The following is a 22,550-nucleotide window of genomic DNA, read 5'->3' on the forward strand; positions in this document are numbered from 1 at the left end:
CTCCTAAAATAAAATGGTTTTCAAAATTTGTGAATTTTTAGAATAGTGACATCTCTTAACACATGCGTTGTAATTTTAAACATCTTGGCAAGTAGAAGTGTGTGTCCTACTGAACTTGACCTCCTCCTACTATTAAAAATTAATGATGATCCCTTAAGTAACTCTACTCCAGCAGTGGAATACTTCAGATTCTTACAGAAATTATCTCTGGGCCCTTATAATTCTTGCCTCTCTGAATGCAACGTAAAGAGGAGAAATTATTGTATGGCTTAGTGAAGTCAGATGGGTGACTGTGCAAAGCTATTCCACAGAGTGCAATGTGTGGCCACCATGGAAGCATGTTGTTAGTGCTTAGTTAGTACTGGTACAGTGCAGTTAGCCTGGTTTAAGAGGCAAAAACAGATTTAACTATTGAAATATTCGGAGAAAGTTTTGTATACTTGATGGGAAAGAAAAAGGCTAAAATAATTTTTAGCATATAGGATTATATACTTCACTGTATAGTCTATAAATCTTAATGCTGGTTGCATTGATGCATTGTTTGTGAGAGCATATGCTAATGGAGAGCTATAGTATTTGAGAGTGTATTTGCTTCTGAAGGTGTATGTTCTTCATTACTTTTGCCCAGGGATCTGCAGCCTTAGCCCATAGGCTAAATCGGGCTGCCTCCTGTTTTTGTAAATGAAGTTTTATTTGAACACAGCCATGCCCATTCCTTTATATGTAGTCTGTGGTTACTTTGATGTTAATAGTAGCAAAGTTGAGTAACTGACAGACTGTATGGCGTGTAAAGCCTGAGATATTTACTATCTGATCCTTTACAGGAAAAGTTTGTCAGCCCTTGCTTTAGCCTGTCCTAATCCTATGCAGAAGTGCTGAAGTGACAGACTTCCTTCAAAGGAAAGTAAAGGACGTGGAGGTTCTTTTTCAATGTAATAGGATAATAGGACTGGCACACTCTCAAAGACTCTTGAAAAATGCCTGTAATTTTAAATTTACTTAATTTGTAAAGCAAAATTCACTCAAATAATTTATTAGTTCTTGGAAAAATATTCCTTCTCATATCAGTTCTTTTAAAAAATTACATTTGGAGTACGTAACACCAGTTAGACTTAACACAATTTAGTCTTCAGAATTTTATTTGAGTGGGTTTTGAAGAAATTAGTTTGTGAGCGGAAACTATAATGGCATTTGAAATTTGTATCTGTAAATATTTATAAGTAAAAAAATTTGTATTCAGACAGAGGGATAAATTAGAAGAAATTCTGCGGGGGTTAACTCCAAGGAAAAATGATATTGGAGATGCAATGGTTTTCTGTCTTAATAATGCTGAAGCTGCTGAAGAAATAGTGGATTGCATCACTGAGTCATTGTCTATCTTAAAGACACCCCTTCCCAAAAAGGTATGGGAATGATTTCTCTTTATGGAACATTTAATTAAGTGAAAGAGAGAGAATAGTTGACTTCTTTTTGGATTAAAATTGGTTTCCCCTTTGAATGAAGAACTTGACTGAAGAAATCTTTCCTATGCAGTTTTATTTTCCTTCTGCCTGGGTAACTTATGTCAGTTGACACAAGTTACCAACAGATTGAAATGTAAATGAATTACTAATTTTATGCCTGCCAAAGTCATGGTTGTGGTGATACTGAATTTCTTATACCTCTTCTAATTGAGATTATTAAATTATAGCTAGACATTGGCCTTATATCATTGATTTAATAAATTTCAGTATGGAATTTTTTAAGAAACATTTGCTGTTGGTTTTAATTTTTAATCCATTTTATGTTACCTTTTGGTATTCTAGATTGCCAGATTATATTTGGTTTCTGATGTTTTATACAACTCTTCAGCCAAAGTTGCCAATGCTTCCTATTACAGAAAATTGTAAGTATAGTGATGTAAGCTAATATTCCTGAAATAAAATATTAAAGGCTAAGGAGGTCAGAAAAAAAGGATAGTTTTATTAGTTAATACCCTCAATAATAAATAATTTGAATTTCATCATAGTTTATAGGATTTTCTATAAAATTGGAATTTATTTATTGAATTAAACTGGTTTAAGCTAATTATCAGAATCTTTTGAAAGTTTTCATCTCAGTTTCTTAACTGTTGATGATAGAGCAAATAGGAAGAGTTAAAAATAATTGTTTCTATTGCATATTTAGGCACATGTATAATAAATAAGCTGAAACAATAGAAATAATGGCAAAAATAAAGGAGAAAACCAAAGACAAAACATTAGCTATTTATGGAATCATTGTTCTCTGATCATCATTGTATTGGTTGTAGTTCCTTGTTGTTGTTTTCCTAGGCATAGGGAATTATGTTGCTCAACTGTAATTAATACATAACTCTTCCTCAGTTCCCCGTAGTTCCTTTTTGGTGTTTATTTTATGAATTAGGGAAATTTTTCTTTAGGAAATGACTCTGAAAGGAAATTTGGAGATGTGGATCCTAAGCTTAGCTCTGCTGTTTGTTTGTTTTTTGCCTTGGACAGGTCATTTAACTTTTCTGTTTGTATTTTATAAAACAAAAAGTTTGGGCTAAATGGCTCAAAGTATCCTAGATGTAAGTTTCCTTGCTAATCAAAGGAAATAGTTATTAATACTCTTTTTGGGGATTTTTGCAGAAGAAAAATTCAGAATAATAGGAGTTAAAGTTATAGTTTTAAATACCTAGTTCTTGATTTTTTTAAAGAATTGCTGGATTAATTTTTTTGTATATTTTTTTGAAGTCCAGGAGTGGTTTTCATTGGCTAGCATGCTGAAGTGGGTAGGGATTTTAAAACAAATTCTATTGTAATAAATATATTATTTGAATTTCAGTTTTGAAACAAAGTTATGTCAGATATTTTCAGACCTCAATGCTACGTATCGTACAATTCAAGGCCATTTACAGTCTGAAAACTTTAAGGTACGTGTATTATTTTTGCCCTAGTATTTTAAATGGGTCTTAGGGTCTAGGAAGCACATCTACGGAAGACAGGTATAAGACATAACTTGTATGTTTCAGAAATAATCGTTTTAAAATTGACTGCCATTTTATCTTCAGTATCAAAAAAAGTCTGAAATTTTAAAACATACATAGTGTTATTTTGTTGGGTGCCTGTTTTAGTTTTAAGCATATAGTCTCTACACAGAAAACATTCAGATCACTTCTTCTGTAGTGATATTAGGAGTATACATCTTAGTTACTTATGTTTAGAAAGTATATAAAGTTACTAATTTTTTATAACCTCTTAAGCTGTGGACCAATGTTAAAAAAAGCCGAACAAAGTATCTTACTTACAGTTGAAAAACAGATATACTTTCATGGGAAGAGACTCATTAAAAAATTTTTTTTTTAACCTGGGAAGATGTCCAGTGACCCCACCATTCAGCAGACTGAAACAACTCCATTTAAAATTTTTTTGACCTTAAATTTTGACCATAAGACAGAGCTTATAGGAAAGTTTAAGGATGGGACAGAGAGAAGTGTTAGCCAGAATCAGGAAGTATTTTATTGGACTATAAAGGAATTCAAATCAAAATTTGGCTACCTTGAGATCTAGCTTTCTGTAAGTTTCTAAGGTAGTATTTCCCGGAATGTGGCCTCATGTACCACCAAGGTTATGGGACCTAGATCTTAGGTGACTAAGAGCAAACAGTTACTGTTTCTTTTTATCTTGTATTTACTCTTAGTTTCTCTCCCCTTTCATTTGGAAGGTAACATTGATTTTTTAAAAATATTGTAATGATAGTTATTTTTCTTAAATTTTAAAAAGAATATTGGTTTAAAGGAAAATTCAGATTGTGATGGTCATTATTATGAGATGAAGTTTGATACATATTGCCCTAAATAATAATTCGTTGTCTTTTTCCTATTAGCAACGGGTAATGACCTGCTTTAGAGCATGGGAAGATTGGGCAATTTATCCAGAACCATTTTTGATCAAACTACAAAATATTTTCTTAGGACTTGTAAATATTATTGAAGAAAAGGAAGCAGAGGTAGGTTCTCAGTGTATACATGCCTTAATATCTTAAAATTTATTTCTGGGGATGCTTTGGAGGTGTGATATATTACATACATGAGTAACACTTGTTTGTAAAAAATATGTACTGTTTGTCACAGAACAGGATTTTTGTTGCTGGAGCCCTGGAGGAATTCGTGATTTTGTGTCCTTATGTGAAGATTGGTGACTGGTTTTTTATTTGATTACATGAAATGATTATAACATATTAGAAAAAAAGCAAGTAGTAGAGCAATATATATACAGCATGATTTCATTTTATTAAACTAAAGATAGCTATATGTAAGTCAGTATTTACATAAGAAGATGCATCACAGTGGTGGCAGATTCTGTTCATCACCATTCTGTTGGATTTCTTTTTTTTTTTTACCTATTCAGTAGTTCTTAAATCCTTCATCTTCATTTCTGTCATCCTAATCCAGCTATCATATTTTCACTTTCACTTCTACAAGATACTCCTAATTAGCCTCCCTGCTCCAACCACATGGTCCTTGTTTCAGTTTCTTAAATATATGTTTCCTCCTACCATGGACCTTTGTACATGTTCTTTCCTCTTTCTGGGATATCTCTTTTTCTGAGACTCAGATGTCAGTTTGAGCATAACTTCATTGAGCCTTCTCAGACCTCTTAGGTGAAACCTACTTATTACACATTCTAATACTATGGCACACCTCTTTGTTGTAGTGGTCATCGTGTATTGTGATTATCTGATTGCCTGACTCCTTCTCCACCCTCCCTCCCCACCCTCGCTTCCTAAAAATTCTACTAAGCTCTGTGACAAGAGGGACTGAGGGACCAAAACTCATTTTTGCTCATCATTATATCCTCAGTGCCTCACATGGTACCTGGCATCTTTAAGTACTTGGTGACTATTTGATAAATATTGCACAAATGACTGCCTCTTTGATAAAAATATATTCTTATTTTTTTCCTTTTTCAGTTATATTAGGTAGAATTCTTAGTTTGACTGCACCTATACATTATATTGCATGTAAATGCATATATACAATATACTGCACATTTTTTTTTTAGTTTACATATATGTGTTGATCACTGTTTCTAAGTACAGATTAAAGCTTTAGCTTTTTAAACTTACATAGTTATCAAACAAATGAAGCCAACCACAAAATAAGAATCAAGAGAATGCGATAATCCAATCATAAAGGACAGTCAAATGTACTTATGCTTATTCAAGAAATCAGTCATCTAAGTTATAAATAATAAGTAGTTCATGTCCTTTTTTTTTAAAGATCCCACATAATAAGGAATATCATATGGCATTTTTCTTTCTCTGGCCCACTTCACTTAGAATGATGATCTCCAGGTCCATCCATGTTGCTGCAAATGGCATTATTTTATTCCTTTTTATGGCTGAGTAGTATTCCATTGAAAATGTACTTAACTGTGTCCTCACATTGTGCCTGGGAATGTGGATATCTAGCTGATTGGTTTATACTGTGTTGCAAATTAATCTTTTTAACAATATGACCTTAGCATGCTAAAGAAAATTTACAGTAGCATGTGTTTTCATAGGATGTACCAGATGACCTTGATGGTGCCCCCATTGAGGAGGAGCTTGACGGTGCACCTCTAGAAGATGTAGATGGAATTCCTATTGATGCTACTCCCATTGATGATCTCGATGGAGTCCCTATCAAGAATCTTGATGATGATCTTGATGGAGTGCCTTGTAAGTTGAAATTTTAAACTCATTAAATCTAGCTAATAAATTTGTTCACAGAACTCTTTAATTTCCACACACACTGATAAGGGGAAAGGTTATAATTTCTGAGTAAGGTGTCAGTCATTAACTTTTTGCTGTCTTTTATTTCTGAGTTGTCAGATACTCAGTAATACATTGATTGTGCCAAGAAAAAGGTTTTCTTTCTGGTCACATTTCTTTGTTGGGACAGTCAGCCTTTTATAAAAACAAATTTCTTTTGTCTTAATTGTCTGGAAACTATATGCAGAATCCTGTGTTCAGTTGTATGCATGATCCCAGGTGCTTGGTTTTATTTTTCTGTTCTTATTATTAGTTTCCCTAACTTACAGGTTCAGTTTTCCTAGCTGCCTAAAATCATCTTTGGAAATAGGAAGGGTACATAATCTTCAATACCTTTGGATTATAAGTTAAAATATTGAATAATATATGAATTCTACAGTTTAAACAATAATTGGGTAAAGGTACTTCCTCAGCTTCTCCATTTGCTTGAAGTAACCATGTCTGTGTTCTGGGTTGGTTGAGAGAGACAAACATATATTATATACACACACACAAACACACATATATATGTATGTATATATTTATATTTAAAAGTTGGACCTCAGGTGCAGAGAGTTGAATTAGTCTTGAATTAGTCCTAATCCTTGTTCTTGACATTAGCATTATTAGTCCATGTGTGGCCTTATTTTACTTTTTAATAACATAGTACTCATGAGCTCTTTAAATCATCTTCTGATAGTCAGGTTCATGCCTTATGTTTCTTCAATAGTGGATGCAACTGAAGACTCAAAGAAGAATGAACCTATATTTAAAGTTGCTCCATCAAAATGGGAAGCTGTAGATGAATCTGAATTGGAAGCACAGGGTAAGTAAAAGTACAGCTAGTGAAGCTTTGAAAAATTGAGTACTTAACAACTTTACCAAGTCATTTGTTTGTACGTGTACGTTTTCCTTTTGTATTTTACATGTTTCAACCTTAAGACCCAGTGTTATATTTTACGTTTAGTGGCTAAGTTTTCATTGTGGTTGCTGTTAAACTTTTCTTAGATCCCTTCAGTTTGGATGCTTTGAGAGTAATCAGAGAGAGAAATCACTAAAAACCTTTTAGGTTAAGCCATTTTAGTAGAAAATGTAGATGGGAAGCTGTATGTATTTGGAATTTACTTAGAGGTCAGTTTCAGAAAAACCAAAGCTTTGTCCCTCCTGTATTGCTTGACTTGTTAGATGCAGTTTAGCCTTTCATACTTGCTTTGACATCTATCCTAGTGCTTATAATCTGTAATTGTTAATATTTGTAGGTTCTCATGAAATAGATCTTACCATCTAGCACAGAAATAAGAATGACAACATTATTCACTTCATGAATTTGAATAAAATTACAGTGTAGATGTGAGGAAAGAAATAGATTTAGCACATATTCAAGGAAAAGGTATACCTAGAGAACTTCTGTAATATAAACTTTCAGTTCTGAAGCTGGGCTTCTACTATGCCACTGCAAAAATGCTAATTTACCTTATGGAATTACATCCTTTTTTCCCCTTCCATTCAGCTGTAACAACTTCTAAATGGGAATTATTTGACCAGCATGAAGAATCAGAAGAAGAAGAAAATCAAAAGTAAGAATCTAAATTTCGAATATACTCAACTTTCTTATTGCATGTACACTCCCTTTTTCATTAAGAAGTGTGCTTGAAATAATAGTGAGGAGGAAAACTTCACTTTTAAGAAAAACTTGTTAAGAGAATCGTTTTTAGTTCTTCATTGGTTTTCCTGTGAATAAAAAGCTTTTGGTTTCTGGTCTTGATGCATCTGGTTTCACTTTGCTTTTGAGTTTTATTTTTCTATGCTAGGTTATACATTTTTCACCTTGTAGTTACTAAATGGTCACCTGCATTTATTTCAAATCTTTGTCATCAAGTATTATTTTGGCTTCATAAAAAGTGATTTTAAAAATGTGAATGGCGGGGAGGGTATAGCTCAAGTGGTAGAGTGCATGCCTAGCATGAGCAAGGTCCTGGGTTCAATCCCCAGTACCTCCATCACAAAAATAAATAAGTAAACCTAATTACCTCCCCCTGCAAAAAAAAAAAAATAGTGAATGGGAAGATTATACTTCTTTTTTGGGGGGATCGTACATTACTTAAATAAAGGCATTATGACCATTCTGTTACGTTGTTTAAATGTAAACACTTTAGAAGAACTAAGAATAAATAAAAGAAAAAACAACACTTTCCTTTAATGTATAGAGAATGTATAATTTTGAATTTTGCTCTTTGGTAATTACCCCCAATTGTTTTTGAATTGAACACTGAATATGATTATAGGAATTCCTGCTTCCAAATTCTCCTGCAAGTTTATGATAGTAGTTTTTAGGTAGCTCTTGACGCCTTTTTAAATCATTGCAAAGGAAGTAAATTTTTTTTAAAGAGATGGCATCAAGAACATGAAACAGAGGTTTCTGGTTTTTTAAAAATCATTCTTCTTGTATCATTTTCAAATGGAAGAGTGAACAGGAGGAAAAGTCCCTTTGTGTCCCAGCACAGTTTCAACATTTGTATGCATTCAGTAAATGAGTATTAGTAGCATTTAGATTTAAGGAAATATGATTGATCAGCATTTGTGGAAACACAGTTTAATATGATGAGGAAAACTTGGCAACAGTGATGTCTGTCCGGAAATGGTGTGATCAGAACAAGTCAACAGTGTAACGTTGTAATACTGTAAATATGATACCATATATACGAAATACAGATGTGGTTCACTGATGGAAATTCCTATCTGAGGCTGTTCAGGAGTACAAGAATTGGAAATAGTCCAGTTTGCTCTCTTTTTTATGTTTGCAATCCCATCATTAGTAACATCTTTTACCATTGTAGAATTACTACTTTTTAAAATGATTCCGTGTACCTATAATTACTTAAGGAAAAGGAAGGGTAGAAAAGCCATTGTAGAACTTAAATATTGTTAAGTGGTTTCATTTCTAAAGGTGCTAATTTTTTCGCAATAAATTCGGTATTTATGTTAATATTTGAAATGTGAATGCTTTTTAGTGTTGATGGTAATCATAAATTCATACAGTGAAGCATGGATCACTGAAAATATATTTTTGATTTTTCCTAGGAGCTCCAAATAAGTCATAACATTAAAATAACTTTATGAAAGTATGAAGCAGGGAAAAAATACTTTTTTATGTGCAACTTTCTGGTCCCTGAGATTTTCTTAGGCCTCACTACTGCTCTCTAGTGGCTGAATCTAAAATGCCTTTTTTTACCAAGGAGCTGCTTTTTGACACTAATAATCGTATTTGTAGCAGAAATGGTGATTTAAAAAGTACATATATAGCACTACTAATGCCCTGCAGAAAAGTTCCAGGTAGTAATTTAGTTTCGTTTGTAATGAATTCTGTATGTGTTTAGAGTCTTGAATTTCTGTTTCTTTAAAAGAAGAGCAAGATGAAGCTGTGGTGAGATCTGAATCTAGAAATAGTAACTAATAGCTAAAATCAAAACCAATTAAAACAGACTGCTCAGGTCTTGCAAAATTTAAATAGCAGCTGTATAATTTGTATATATTTTGAATCATCAAACTGCAACTGTAAAATTTGTATGTATTTTAAACCATCAAATTGTAGTGTGTTTCATTTTAAAGGTCCTAATATGATTAATGCTTGGCATCAAGCCACGTAGGTCCTTTCTCTGTATATATAAAAATGCATATCTATTTAAAACAAATTATTGCATGCTATTCTGTGATCCACGTTTTTCTCTCAGGTATCATGGTTGTTATTACTCCATGTTAATCCATATGTTAATCTGCTCTGTATTCATCTGTGATTGAAAAAGCAAGCTTTCAGATAAGTGTACAAGGAAATTTATCAAGGAATATTTCTAATTGCAGGGGGGAGGATATAGCTCAAGTGGTAGAGCATGTGCTTAGCATGCATGAGGTCCTGGGTTCAATCCCTAGTACCACCTCTAAGAATAAATAAATAAACCTAATTACCTCCCCCCACCAAAAAAAAAAAAGAAAGGAATGTTTCAAATTGCAAAAAAAATTTTTTTTAAATATTATAAATAACAGGCTGGAATTGGTTAAATAATTTCCATTACATAGATACCACAGTTTCATTAACTGTGTTGCATTTTTATTGATTGACTCCAGAATAATCCTTCAGTTAGTTAATATCTGTATTTACACACACACACACACAGGAATTGGAATTGCATCTGACAAATTAATGAGAAATAATAAGTAAAAAGTTTATTTCTGAAAAGAATATTATACATATTTTTTAATTATTGGTTTTTGTCTTTTTTCTCTTTTTTTCCCCTCACCTAAGTATTATATTGAGTTGTAAGAATGTATGCTACTAGTCTGTGGGGCTCTGAGAGTATAAAATTTGTGGAGTATTTTATTAATATTCCAAAAAGGAAATTAAAAAGCTAGTAGCATAATCCTCTCCTTATTTTTGTTTACCTTACTTAAAGTTTTCTCATTCAGTGTGTGTATCTTCTTATCAGACTCTAAAATAATTAAAATTTTATTTGGAAATAATTTGATTGTAATTGTTTTTATATTATTGTGAATAGTTTTAAATATATACTGAAAGAACTCCTATTTATGGTAGAGTGTATTTAGTACCCAAATACCAACTTGTAAGGGCTTATCAGGTTCAAATATTAAAGGGAGAATGGCACATTTTCTAGGCTATGCTAGTAGTGTTCATACCACAATATTTTTAAAGGAATTTTGTTTTTATATACATAAACATTCTGCATTAGTTTGTACATGGAAGACTTGCCTAGATTTACTATATACACACACAAAGCCCAGTCCCAGAGCATTCAATCTTTTTTTAAAATAAAGGTCCTTTCATTCCTTTTACTTGAAGAACATTGTTAATCCTATTTTAGCCATGATGAGCAGCTTTACAGAGCTGTTTGCCTGTCTTTTCTATTAGATTGTTTCTAGGAGGGCAGGAGAATTTTTCTTCTTTGTGTTCTTAGCTGTAGTAGTCACTTAGTTTTTCATTTTCTTTTTATCTGAGATAGAACAGTATAGCTTTCGTAATCGACTGACTTGAATACTAATGTGTGCTAATATTTAAAATTAATGCATTGTTTTGGTATTATGTGTTAATTAGATAATGTCTTTACCTGCTGCTTTGATTGTTTTATAGTAACTCTTGTGTGACTCAAACTCATGTATCTTCTAGTTAATAGGCTCTGCTAAAGGATGGGTAAACAGTTGGCTTTTTAAACATTAACTGTCATGAAATCGCTCTAACTACAAAATATGCAGAAATCACTGATTATTTATTTCATTTAACTGCTGCAAGGAGAGTTTGTTGTAGAATAAAGGCACAGAAATAACATAAGCAGAATTTTGATAAGTATGATTATGTTGAAGCTCAAACATTTTCTGTGGAGGAAACATAAGTTTATAAATTTGTCTATATTATTTGATCAATATTTTGTAAAAAATCTTAGTGATAAATTGTCCCTTATGTTTTTGTTAGCATTACTTAAGCTCTAAGGCAATCAAAAGCCAGACTGTAAAATGTAATTTTTTTTTGCTGCCTTGACTTACGATGTGTTCTGTTTATTTCCAAAGTCAAGAAGAAGAAAGTGAGGATGAAGAAGACACTCAAAGTTCCAAGTCTGAAGAACATCATGTGTACTCTAATCCAATCAAAGAAGAAATGACTGAGTCCAAATTCTCTAAGTACTCTGAAATGAGTGAAGAAAAACGAGCTAAACTCCGTGAAATTGAGGTTAGTATTGCAGTGAAGTTTTAACTACACTACACTGGCCTTCTTTTACTTTTTCCACCAAACTGTGCTCCCTCGTGGCATCATACCTTGGTTCATACTCTTTCCTCTCTGCTTAGAAACCTTTGTACCAGCTGCCTTTCTTCAGGCCTCTTAGTTCAAGTGTCTCTTCTCTCTTCGTACCCTTTTCTTGACCTTCTGGATTTGTTTTCTTCTTGTTTATCTGTGTTGTGATTTTACATGTATTGTATGTGTATTATGTTTTTTTTCCTGCTTGCTTAATGTCTGTATTCCCCAGTAGGCTTTGGTTTCCATGTCTGTTGTCCATCTTATCTCCAGTCCCTGGCACATAGGGGATCCTCTGCAGAAATTGATATAATGAGTAGATTATATCTTGCATTATGAAATCCATCACATTTTGAGTATACATTGTATGTAACAAAGAAAAGTGAGATACTTTCTGGCATGTTCATGTTATGTGTACATTGTACTATAGTAGACTTCATTTTAAGTGTCTGTACAGGTGGTGGGGAGAGTAGACACTGAGTGAGGCTTAACAATACAAGGAGGGGAATAACTCACAGAGAGTATAAACTCTCAAGACTTTTCTCTCCATCCCTTCTCCTTTTTATAATGCCTTTTTTTTTAATTACCAAAAGTATTCAGACATGTCAGGGAAAGGAGGGTTTTGTAATGAAAACCTACTTTATTCCTTGCCCCAGGTGATGAAACATTCCCAGTGAATGTTAGCAATAGTGTATTAGTCAGTCCAGAATCTCAAGTGTGTGTGTGAGAGGGAATTTTAATACTCTGTCCATTCATTTAATAGTATTTTATATGCCTACTCTGTGTCAGTGCTATTTCTCTTACTGACTTTTAGATACTATACCTACCATATTAATTACTTTACTACTACTTCTCCAGCTTCTCACTGTTGGGTTGGTACAAGTTCTTGCCCACCTTTGTCTCGGATACCACCAAACCAAAAAGTTAACAGAGAAAACGCTTTTTTTCAAACTTATGCAGGATCAGTATGGTGTCACTTATCAGTGACCAGGAGGGATTTTCAGAGTTAATAAGTTGATTCATTTTTCCTGAGATACATACATATACATTCTTTATAAAATGTTTAGGGGAATAAGATGTATATCAGTGAATGCACTCACCTGGGGACCTTTTTTAAGCTGCATATGCTCCTTCTTAACTCTGAGAACTCCTCCCAATCTTACTGAACTCTGCCTTACTGACCTGATGGAACTATTGGAGTAGAAACAAAGACTGAGTTCAATAAAAAGTATATTTTCTCGATAATTGAATTACCCTCTTGCAAATGTCAGAACAGCCTGATGGTTCCTAAATGTTCTATTTTTTCATTGACTTAAAAACAAAACAAAACAAAACAAAACAAAAAACACATGATTCAGCTTTTTTTGTTAATTTGAATGGTTCCACACTGTATCTGTATATATGTGTTGTACATGCATGCACATACATGTACACACCAGCACATCTTTTATACATACATACATACATACATTTCCCTGCTTCATATGCTCTTTGATAATCTGGCCTCTCTTTGTCAGATAAAGTTCTAATTAGTTTTTTTGTATACTATAGTATATGTAGTATGTATAATGTATATATAATGTCATTTTTCTGTTTAAAAACATATATGTATCTTTTCTTCTTTCCCAAATGTGTCATAATGAAGATGTCAATAGCTTAACCTTTTTTTTTTTTTTAAAACCATGGGATTAATAAAAACCAAAGGATTCATGTTATAAAATACTGGCATTCTCAGCAAAGCACATAGAAAACATGAGGCCATGTGATATTACAGTGTTTACTGGAAGGAAGTTTTTAATCTTTCAGATACCGCTTAGAGCAGTGCCTAGGTTGGCATTGTCTTTTCTCACTCTAGTGTTACGTCCATTTCTACCAATAAGGGTTGGAGGAGTGGAACACTAGGTAGGGAGCCAGGTGAAGACCCTTTTTTGTTGTTGAAAGAGGAAGATCCCTTTTCTGCTCTTTTCTGATTCCTGAGGAAAGAGTGAATAGTTGAGTGGGAAAGTGATACTTGGCACTGTCCTGCAGCAACCAGGGGATGGTTGGCTAACAAGCTGTTGCATGGGCTGCTCTGAGTTGTGACCCGTTTTTTTGTGCTTGTGCCTGAGTTAGGCCACATCAGCAGAAACTGTAACTAAGGATTTTATAATGATTTTTTAAAAGGTGCTCTAGGAAGTAACCAATGTAACATTCTTAGAAGAGCAGTGGCCAGAATGCTGCTGCTGCTCTTTTTTTTTTTTTTTTTTTTTTTGATAATTGTCTTCTGTGTTTTGCTGGCTGTCTTATCTTGCTGAAAGTATGCTTGCCTTTAGCAACATTGCCTTTCTAATTTGGGGAACCAGATACCAAATTCATTTTCACTGTGTTGAGGAATAAGTAGGTTCTCAAGGGTATATACCACAGGTCATGGTTTTTAGGTCGTCACACGGCTGTGTAGAGAGCCTGTGGGCCCACGCCTGATCACTTGAATTCTGTATCATCAGGCTTATCTGACAAATGGCCTTCAGATTAGGGAGTTACATGTTGATGTTATATTTTGACTGAGTCCTAATCAGTTACTGTTCTTATGTTTTATGTTGCTATATTTATGTTTTTCCTTTTTACACACTTGTTTCAAAGAAGAGAATTTTTTAAAACAGAGCAAAGTAATGCTTGAGAAGCTATAATGATAAAAAGATTTATTTTAAAAATATCTTATTTCACAGCTCAAAGTTATGAAGTTTCAGGATGAATTGGAATCTGGAAAAAGACCTAAAAAGCCGGGCCAGAGCTTTCAGGAACAAGTAGAACACTACAGAGATAAACTTCTCCAACGAGTAAGGAATAAGTTTACTCACTAACATGCGTTTTCCAGAGTTACTTGTTTGCCTACACCATGGGCATGTTGGTATACTTCAGGAAAAGTGTATTTCAGATTAAATCCTTTGTATAAATGCTGAATACTGGTAGACAATTAGGAACATTTGAAATTTCACGTTTTACAATTATTTCAACTTGGGAAAAAATCTTAGGGCAACAGCATGCTGTTTTTTTGTGGATACTACCTGTGCAGCAGAAAATCCTGCTAAGAGCGTGCTTTCAAAACTGGAAGATCCTATAGGAAGAGTCACATTTGTGACAGTGAGACACAACAACCCCGAGAAGTGGCACAGAGACAGAGGTGGAGTTAGGGTTTGGGAAGTTCATTTAGGACTCCTTTTCCATTGTGTCCAAGGACAGGTAACAAGTGGTAGAATACCTCATCTGTGAATTTTAAACTTTAAGAGACCTTATAGTCTTGTGCATAAAATAACATGTAGGGATATACAGAGAATTTTAGAACAAGGAGGCCCACATGATAATTGTTGAAAGAACCCAGGAATTACATTGGGACTGCTATTAATTTTTACCTGTATCTTGACTGTCATTACAAAGAAAGATTTTATAAGAACAACTAGAGAGAAATAGGAACAAGCAGAAGGGAACTTAAAGTTACACGAAGCTGTTAATGGTGATAGGAGCACCAACCCGTGTGGTAAAGCAGGTCTGTCGCCACTCTGCTGTGTGCACCCAGGCACATCCCTGAAACCTGCCTTTTCTCTGTGACACTGGGTTATAGTCCCAATTTTTGCAGGATTGTGAATTAAATAATTGTTACTATCACTCTCTATTATTGAATTAAAATGTTTAAAATACTTCAAGTATTTTCACTGTAGCCTGATTCCTATAAAATTATCAATCAGGAAAATACATCCTGCAGATCACCAGAGGAAGTCAGTCTCCTCAGCTTCACTTTTTAAATTTGTACTCAATATGTATGAAAAAAGATGAGATTTAATTTAATGAGATTTAAAAAAAAAAGATGTTATATATCTGAACCCCATGAGTTCCTATGGAGATAGTGGCAGATTTTTGACCTGCGTGGAAGACTATACCTCAAGATGCCAGCTGGGCCTGATGGTCGTAATACATGTATTACCATTTTAGTCTCCTTGCATCCCATGGTTGTAATTGGAGAGAAGAGTGGTTTTCGAAGGTGTATACCAGGGGTCAGCAGACTGGCCATCACCTTATTTTTGTGAATAAACTTAATGGAACACAACCACGCCCCTTCACTTATGTATTATCTGTGGTGGCTTTTGGACTACAGTGTAAATTTGAATACTTGTGAGAGATTGTATGTAGCCCACAAAGCAGAAAATATTTACTACCTGGCCCTTGACAGAAAACATTTGCCAGCATCTAGTATAGGCTTTTTATTAGCTGTCAGTTAGCTTTCTTGATGCATACAAATCATAGAGAAATTCATTTCCTGTTGGTGAAGGGTAAGTTGGCTCTGTGGGTTCATTGTCTGTAGCCATTCCTTTATATTATAAACAGAAGTCATAATTTCAAGTGATAAGGGGCAACTGTAGCAGCTGGGAATAAGCAAATGTTATTTTTCTGGTTTATATTGTTATGTAGTCCTGTAGTCAGTTTATACTTTTATAAATTAGGACTTAATATTTCCAATACGATTGGGAGGTGTTTCTCACTGGTTAAGATTTTCTGATGGACAGTTATTGTGAATAGCTATTTCTCTTTCTCAGTATATCACACCAATAAACACTTTCCTTTGATTAAATCAACTTGCTGTGCAATTAGAACTACTGACAGTTTTTATTGTAATCTGAGATGGAAAGGTCATTGGATTGTTAGCTTTTTCCAGTTTAAAAAAAAACCAAAACTGCATTCTATAGGTAGTTAAGAGCCCTGACTTTAGAGCTGGGCTCAGATTCTGACTTTACCATCCTTTATGACTGTGGGCATGGTACTTAACCTTTCTGAGCCATACTTTTTCATCTCTAGAATGAGGATACTATTCCTAGGCATGTTTTGAAGAATGACATGAAGTGGTATACGGAAAGTTTGTTAGTAATTGCTTGGCCTTCTAGTAATGGTGGGCACTCAGCTGCTGTCACTGGTATCACTCTTACTCAGTATAAATAGAAGAAATGATTAGTTTTCTGGAAGGGTGAGTATTAAAAAAATAGTATTAAACCTTTAGTAGTGATTTAAAAATAGCTAAAAAAAAGTGATTTTAAAATATTGTTACATAAATGAGAGTAACCAGATTGGTATTCTTTAATGACTAAATATTCTTTCTTTTAAAAAAAACAGGAGAAAGAGAAAGAATTAGAAAGAGAACGAGAAAGAGACAAGAAGGATAAAGAAAAATTGGAATCTCGATCCAAAGATAAGAAGGAGAAAGATGAGTGCACTCCAACAAGGAAAGAGAGGTATAATAATATTTCTCACTTAATGCCTATAACTGGTTTCAGGATTTGGAATCATGTTTCATTCTGTAATATTTTCAGCACTGTTGGTAACAATTTGGAAAAGTATTCTTTGTGATAAACATGTTTGGCTTCTGCCTGCAGGAGGCAGAATTAGCTGAGAAATGGGGCAGTAAGTTGGCACTTGGCTTAGTTATCTGGGCCATTATCCCTTTACATGGTTCATATGGTACCTTGGCCTTAGTTCAGTGCAAGAATTCAGTTACTCTATTAGGTATCGAACCTAAGGCTTAAATAACTAAACGACTTGCTAGATCTTACCTGTAGCCTCCAATACAAGCGTTTCTTCTGTGCTGAGGCTGCTACCTGTAAACTTGGTCTCCTAGTCCTGTCTTAAAGGGAGATGGTGTACGTAAACCATAAGGACTTGGTCCTCACTTTAAGTCTTTATCCTAATCAAAATTATTTCTCTCAGTTTTATAGTTCCTGAAACTCTGATTAGTAGAGAAAATTACTTCAGTTAACAGAAGTGAGGTTTTTCTAATACAAACCAAGCAAGTGCAAATCAAAAATTTTTGGCATAGTCATTTTACGTTACAGTTACAAATAACATAATTATACTAATAGGTTAAATAATAAATTTATTACTTTTTTGTTTTTTATTATTATTTTGATATAATTTCAGATTTACAGAAAAGTTACAAGAATAGTATAAAGAATTCCCAGATATCCTTCACTCACACCTCCCAAATGTTAAAATATTTCTCCTTTTGCTTTGTTTTCTTCTTTCCCTTCTTTCCTCTCTCCTCCCCAGCCATTTAAGAGTAACTTGCCAACATGATGCCCCATTTTCATACTTAACTGCAATAAAAGTTTCAAGATCAGGAGATTAACATTTAAAAAACACTGTTATCTAATTAGAGGCCTTGATGGAATTTTGTCCATTGTTCCAGTAATCTCTCTTAGAGCAGAAGAAAGTCCAATTTAGTTGAATTCAGTTTTTGTTTAGATCAGCCTATCTTTAAGACTTAACAATTGTTCTTGGTATAAAGGGCTTTGAATGTTGTTGGAAAATAACATTAATAAGGTTAGTGAAAATAAAGTTAGTGTAAGCTGGTAGGAAGTAAAAGCTAATTTAGTAAAAGGAAAATGAATACCTGATCCTTTGCTCACTTATGGAATGTTTTGGGGGCTTTGTTCCATAGGAAAAGGCGACACAGTACATCCCCTAGCCCATCTCGCAGTAGCAGTGGTAGACGAGTGAAATCCCCATCACCAAAATCGGAGCGATCAGAGCGTTCAGAAAGATCTCATAAAGAGAGCTCACGGTCCAGGTCATCTCACAAAGATTCTCCTAGAGATGTTAGCAAAAAGGCCAAAAGGTAAACACAAGTCATTTTCTGTAATATTTCAGTTGCCAGTTTCCTTGTCATTCCACCAGCTTTTGAAAATAATTCGGTTGGCAGCCATTTTTAAAAAGATTTCAGAAAACCAAAGAGATATACTTTCATTTTAGATTCTTCCTTCCCACCTCCTCACCCTAGTCTCCTCATGACTAAAGCACAAGAAGGCTTCCAACAAGTAAAGATGAGCCAAGAATTGTAAACATATCCAGTTTCCTGTGGAATAGGGATAGCTGCTTTACTTTTCTTTCTGTTCTTTAGTTTCTGTAGAATATTCTTTGATTTTTGTCAAGGCTGAAAGAAAAATGCATCTTCCTTTCCCACCCAACAGTAGTAGAAAGTTCTTGGGTAGAGACTTGTGGACAGACATACCATTTCTTCAGTGTATAATTTAGTGTGTCATGTACCTTTCTCCTCCGAGTTCCAGAAAGGTGGTTCAGAAATGTTTTATTTATCTGGTGTTATATAGAGGGATTTTCCTGAGAGCTAAAACTGCTTTTTATCCTAAAACTTTTTTATTATAACCATTTTTAGTAACCTCTCTATAAAACAGATAAGTCTCTCTTTCTAAATGGTACTTGCACATATATATATATATTTTATATATATATATATATATACACATACAATGTATTTATTTGTTCTGGTAATTTTCATGAGCAGCACTTGCAAAGCCATGCTGTCGTCATGACTCCCTTGAACAATACTGCAGTAGTGGGTGCTTTTTCCCTCAAGGAGATAGGCTGCAGAGCTGCTGTGTTCCTAAAATTTTGTGGTTGATCTTAGATGCCATTTTGCACTTTGAAGCTTATATAATCTGGGCAGCTTGTTAAAATGCAAATTCCTAGTCCCTGCCTCTCGAGATTTTGATTCAGTAGAGCAGTGGTAAGACTCAGGAGTCTGCCTTTCTAAGCATGTTTCCTATGCACCATGCATAAGAAGTACAAAATCTGTGTGTGTACAGTAGACAAAAGTATAAATTTGGAGCATTTACAACTTTTTTTTTTCAATGTCATTGTGCTTTGTTAGGGATTGTTTTAGATAATTTAAGGATAGTCAGTTTTGATCACATGAATACTTTGATAAATTGTTTTTGTTTGTTTCCTCAGGTCACCGTCTGGTTCAAGGACACCTAAAAGGTCTAGGCGATCACGGTCTAGATCCCCCAAAAAATCAGGGAAGAAATCCAGATCCCAGTCCCGATCTCCACACAGGTCTCATAAAAAGTCAAAGAAAAACAAACACTGACATAAATTTTTAAGATGCTGTCACTTATTGGAAATGCGATTTTGTTTTGTGCCTGAACGGTCTGTTTTTTAAAAAAAGCAAAAAACGAAAAATCTAATGAAAGAGCATTCCTGGGGTTTTTATTTGTTTGTGAATGCATGTGTAAACTCATAAGTAACTGCATCTGTAGACCTGTCGTTGTTTTATATTGTATAAATTACTTTTGTTGTGGCTGTTTCTCAAGATGAAATTTTTATTGTGCTAATGAATTTCATCAGAAATGTGTATAATGGATCTGCTGGCAGTAGTAGTATTTTGTTTTAGGATGTTGTGACTTAGCAAAAAATAATACAGATGTCTTCCCCCCTTTTGTAGCTTTGACAATTTGAATTAGATTTCAAATAAAATCTGCACAGAAAACTATAATGTTGTTTTTTTGCCCTATTGATAACACCAAGTCCTTTAAAGTCCTACTAAGTTTAGCACTTCTGTTGTGTTTCTTATATAAGTAATGCACTTTACAAAATCCATTGTTTAAGTAGCTAAAGTTTTGTAGTGACTAAGATGACTATCAAAATGTAAGGGCCTGAGCTACTCCTATTTGGTAGGTTTGCCAGCCAGTTTCTTTGATAAGGTTCCCTTGGATAATACTCGTACCCAGAGATCAAAAGACTAGGTGGATGTGACATGGTCTTTTGTTAATGGAAGCTGGGCTGAAATATATTTTTCTTTTTTCACAGGAGCAATATGATTTCAATACACTTAATTTGTGTTCTGAGCAACTATTTATTTTCAGGAAAAAGTAAATTTTCATCTTTTGATTTCATCTTCTGTCATTAAAAAAATTATTTACAAAAGAAGTTTTCTAACAATAGTTGGCCATAGAATTCTTTGTATAATAGTTGCCCTTTTATAGCCCTCTGTAGGCTGTCTTTCAAACATTGGTATCAGTATATTTCTACACGATTCTGTTCAAAGCACCTTAGGTTTCCTTTTTTCCTTTTTTTCTTTTTTTAAGATAGAATTTAGTTTTAGGTTTAGCTTTAAAAAAATTTAAAAGTAAAATTTTCAGGAAAATTGAAATCCAATGGTTTGTAAATTCAAGGTGCAAAGTTAATTTAAACCATTTGCAGAGTTGAAATCTTATACAATGGGAATAAACTGCAGTATGAGGAAGAAATAAGAAAACTTGTATAACATTAAACATACTATTGCTATAATGTAATAAAGAGTTATGTAGACTTGAACTGACACTACTGCTATTTGTGAATCTTGCTTTTAGGTTTTCATTTAGGCACCTTATACAGTGGTTTGATGTTTCTTCCCCCTCCTCCCCTTAATAGAGAGTAGAATACTGTTCTAATAATGGATTGTTTTGAGTTAGCTTGTTTTTTAAGAATATCTTTTCAAGTTGTTTTACTTAATCTTGCCTAGTAGCAAAATAAAAAAAGTTATACCCGTGATTTTAGGAGTAGATATATTGGCTGAGCCAGTGAGGCATGTTATTTCCAAACTGGGCAAACCTGCAGTAGGTGTAGAAGTGAGCCAGTCAGATTATTTTACTTAGTGGTTCTTATCAACATGTAATATTGCTTGAAAGTTACTCCCTTATCATTCACTCTTCTGTTTGTCCATGTTGTTAGGAAATGTTAATTACTAATTGTTGCTCAGAATAATTAAATATGAACATTTGGTGCTGGTTTTTTAAAAAACCTACAAATATAGCCATTTTTGTGACACCTTTTTCTCCCCTGTTCATTGCCTGGGAGAACGGAATTTTATACAATTATTTTTCTTTGCAAAAATAATAATGTTGAGTTACTGGTGATTTGGGCATTCCATCATTCATTTGTGTCTAGTATAGGTTTAGAGATAATTGGTCAGGTAGTGATTTTGCCAGTTATGTTGCTGCAAAGAGTGCTTATTTTTCTGTCTTTAAAAAAATATACTGGAGAAGCAGGAGTGAGTAGAAATTGTTAGATCAGTCTGGGTGCTTATTTGTAGTATGTTTTCTACTGCAGTGGAATTTAGCAGTTCTTTTAATCTGGATGCAGATATAACGAACATCATTTATCTTAGAGGGGGTAAGACTGACTTCCTTTTGGGTGATGATGGGTGGGTATCATTTAGGCTTGCTAGAACATGTATTCTGTGAAGTTAATGTGCATATTAGATTGTATTGGAGTTTTTTACCCTGGAATTGCAAATGGTATTGTTAGATAGGTTATATCCAACTTTGCTTAATGAGAAAATATCTAGAGCAAGCGTGTTTAATTCTCCATAGATTCTATGAAAGCTTAACAGTCAGAAATTATTGTAAGGGGGAGATATTCTACCATATTTTTATAATAGCATAATATTCACCTGTTTCCTATCTAAAGAACAGTTAATTAGCAGAATTTCTACAGGTTGACTAAAATGTTCGTAGGCATGGCCATCCAGTTATAGGAAATACCTTGTTCAGCTTTATAAAAGACAGTTACCTTCCACCACAGCTACATGCAAGAGGAAATTCTCTGTTGTCTACTCTTTTTATTAAGGGTGTGGCTTAAACTCTTTCCCCTCTAACATTTTTATACAGGGATTCCTTATCATGTTAGTATCATTTAAGCTCCCTGTCTTCAACAGGTGAGAGAAAGTAAAGAAATGGTGGTCCATTTCTTACCAAAGAGAGACCGATGATTAAAAAGAATCATGTTTGTGAATCTTTTCTTTGACTTTGTATTTTCTTATTACTGTTAGTAAGAGTACGGGCACTTCTGAGTTGTAACATGTTGAGAAGTTAAGAGACTAAAGAACTAAAACAACAAAAAGCCCCGACCCAAAATAATGCTTTTATTCATTGTAGAATGTCATTGGCTTTTCTGCTAAAGTTTGCAGAAATGACTACATACTGACCTAACTTTTCTTTATTGCAGACCATTCCTGTGGGCTTACCCTGAGACTTTTATCCCAGTTAAAGGATCTTAGAAGGAGGAAATACTTGCTTATGACTTCTGTATTTTTACCCCCAATCTTTAATATTTTTGTGCACTTGAAAATATTTTAAAGAAATTCTAATCATGACTTAATTTAGGTTATTAGAAATATCCT

General features: G+C 33.8%; 1 protein-coding gene across 3 annotated transcripts in view; it reads left to right on the forward strand.

The window, feature by feature from the left end:
• U2SURP (U2 snRNP associated SURP domain containing) overlaps nucleotides 1-19,883 on the forward strand; it is a 43,501-nt gene extending 23,618 nt beyond the window's left edge. For all 3 annotated transcript variants that reach the window (XM_010976825.3, XM_010976826.3, XM_031448124.2), the window contains 12 exons: nucleotides 1,241-1,403; nucleotides 1,806-1,885; nucleotides 2,827-2,914; nucleotides 3,868-3,990; nucleotides 5,547-5,703; nucleotides 6,506-6,601; nucleotides 7,286-7,352; nucleotides 11,350-11,509; nucleotides 14,278-14,388; nucleotides 16,712-16,830; nucleotides 18,033-18,209; nucleotides 19,340-19,883. In XM_010976825.3, the coding sequence (XP_010975127.1) occupies nucleotides 1,241-1,403; nucleotides 1,806-1,885; nucleotides 2,827-2,914; nucleotides 3,868-3,990; nucleotides 5,547-5,703; nucleotides 6,506-6,601; nucleotides 7,286-7,352; nucleotides 11,350-11,509; nucleotides 14,278-14,388; nucleotides 16,712-16,830; nucleotides 18,033-18,209; nucleotides 19,340-19,478 (1,480 nt within the window). In that variant the 3' untranslated portion in view covers nucleotides 19,479-19,883. The remainder of the gene's footprint in view (nucleotides 1-1,240; nucleotides 1,404-1,805; nucleotides 1,886-2,826; nucleotides 2,915-3,867; nucleotides 3,991-5,546; nucleotides 5,704-6,505; nucleotides 6,602-7,285; nucleotides 7,353-11,349; nucleotides 11,510-14,277; nucleotides 14,389-16,711; nucleotides 16,831-18,032; nucleotides 18,210-19,339) is intronic.
• The last annotated feature ends 2,667 nt before the right edge of the window (nucleotides 19,884-22,550 follow it).

This window comes from Camelus dromedarius, chromosome 2 (assembly GCF_036321535.1).
Source record: "Camelus dromedarius isolate mCamDro1 chromosome 2, mCamDro1.pat, whole genome shotgun sequence".
In the NCBI taxonomy this organism is placed as follows: domain Eukaryota; kingdom Metazoa; phylum Chordata; class Mammalia; order Artiodactyla; family Camelidae; genus Camelus; species Camelus dromedarius.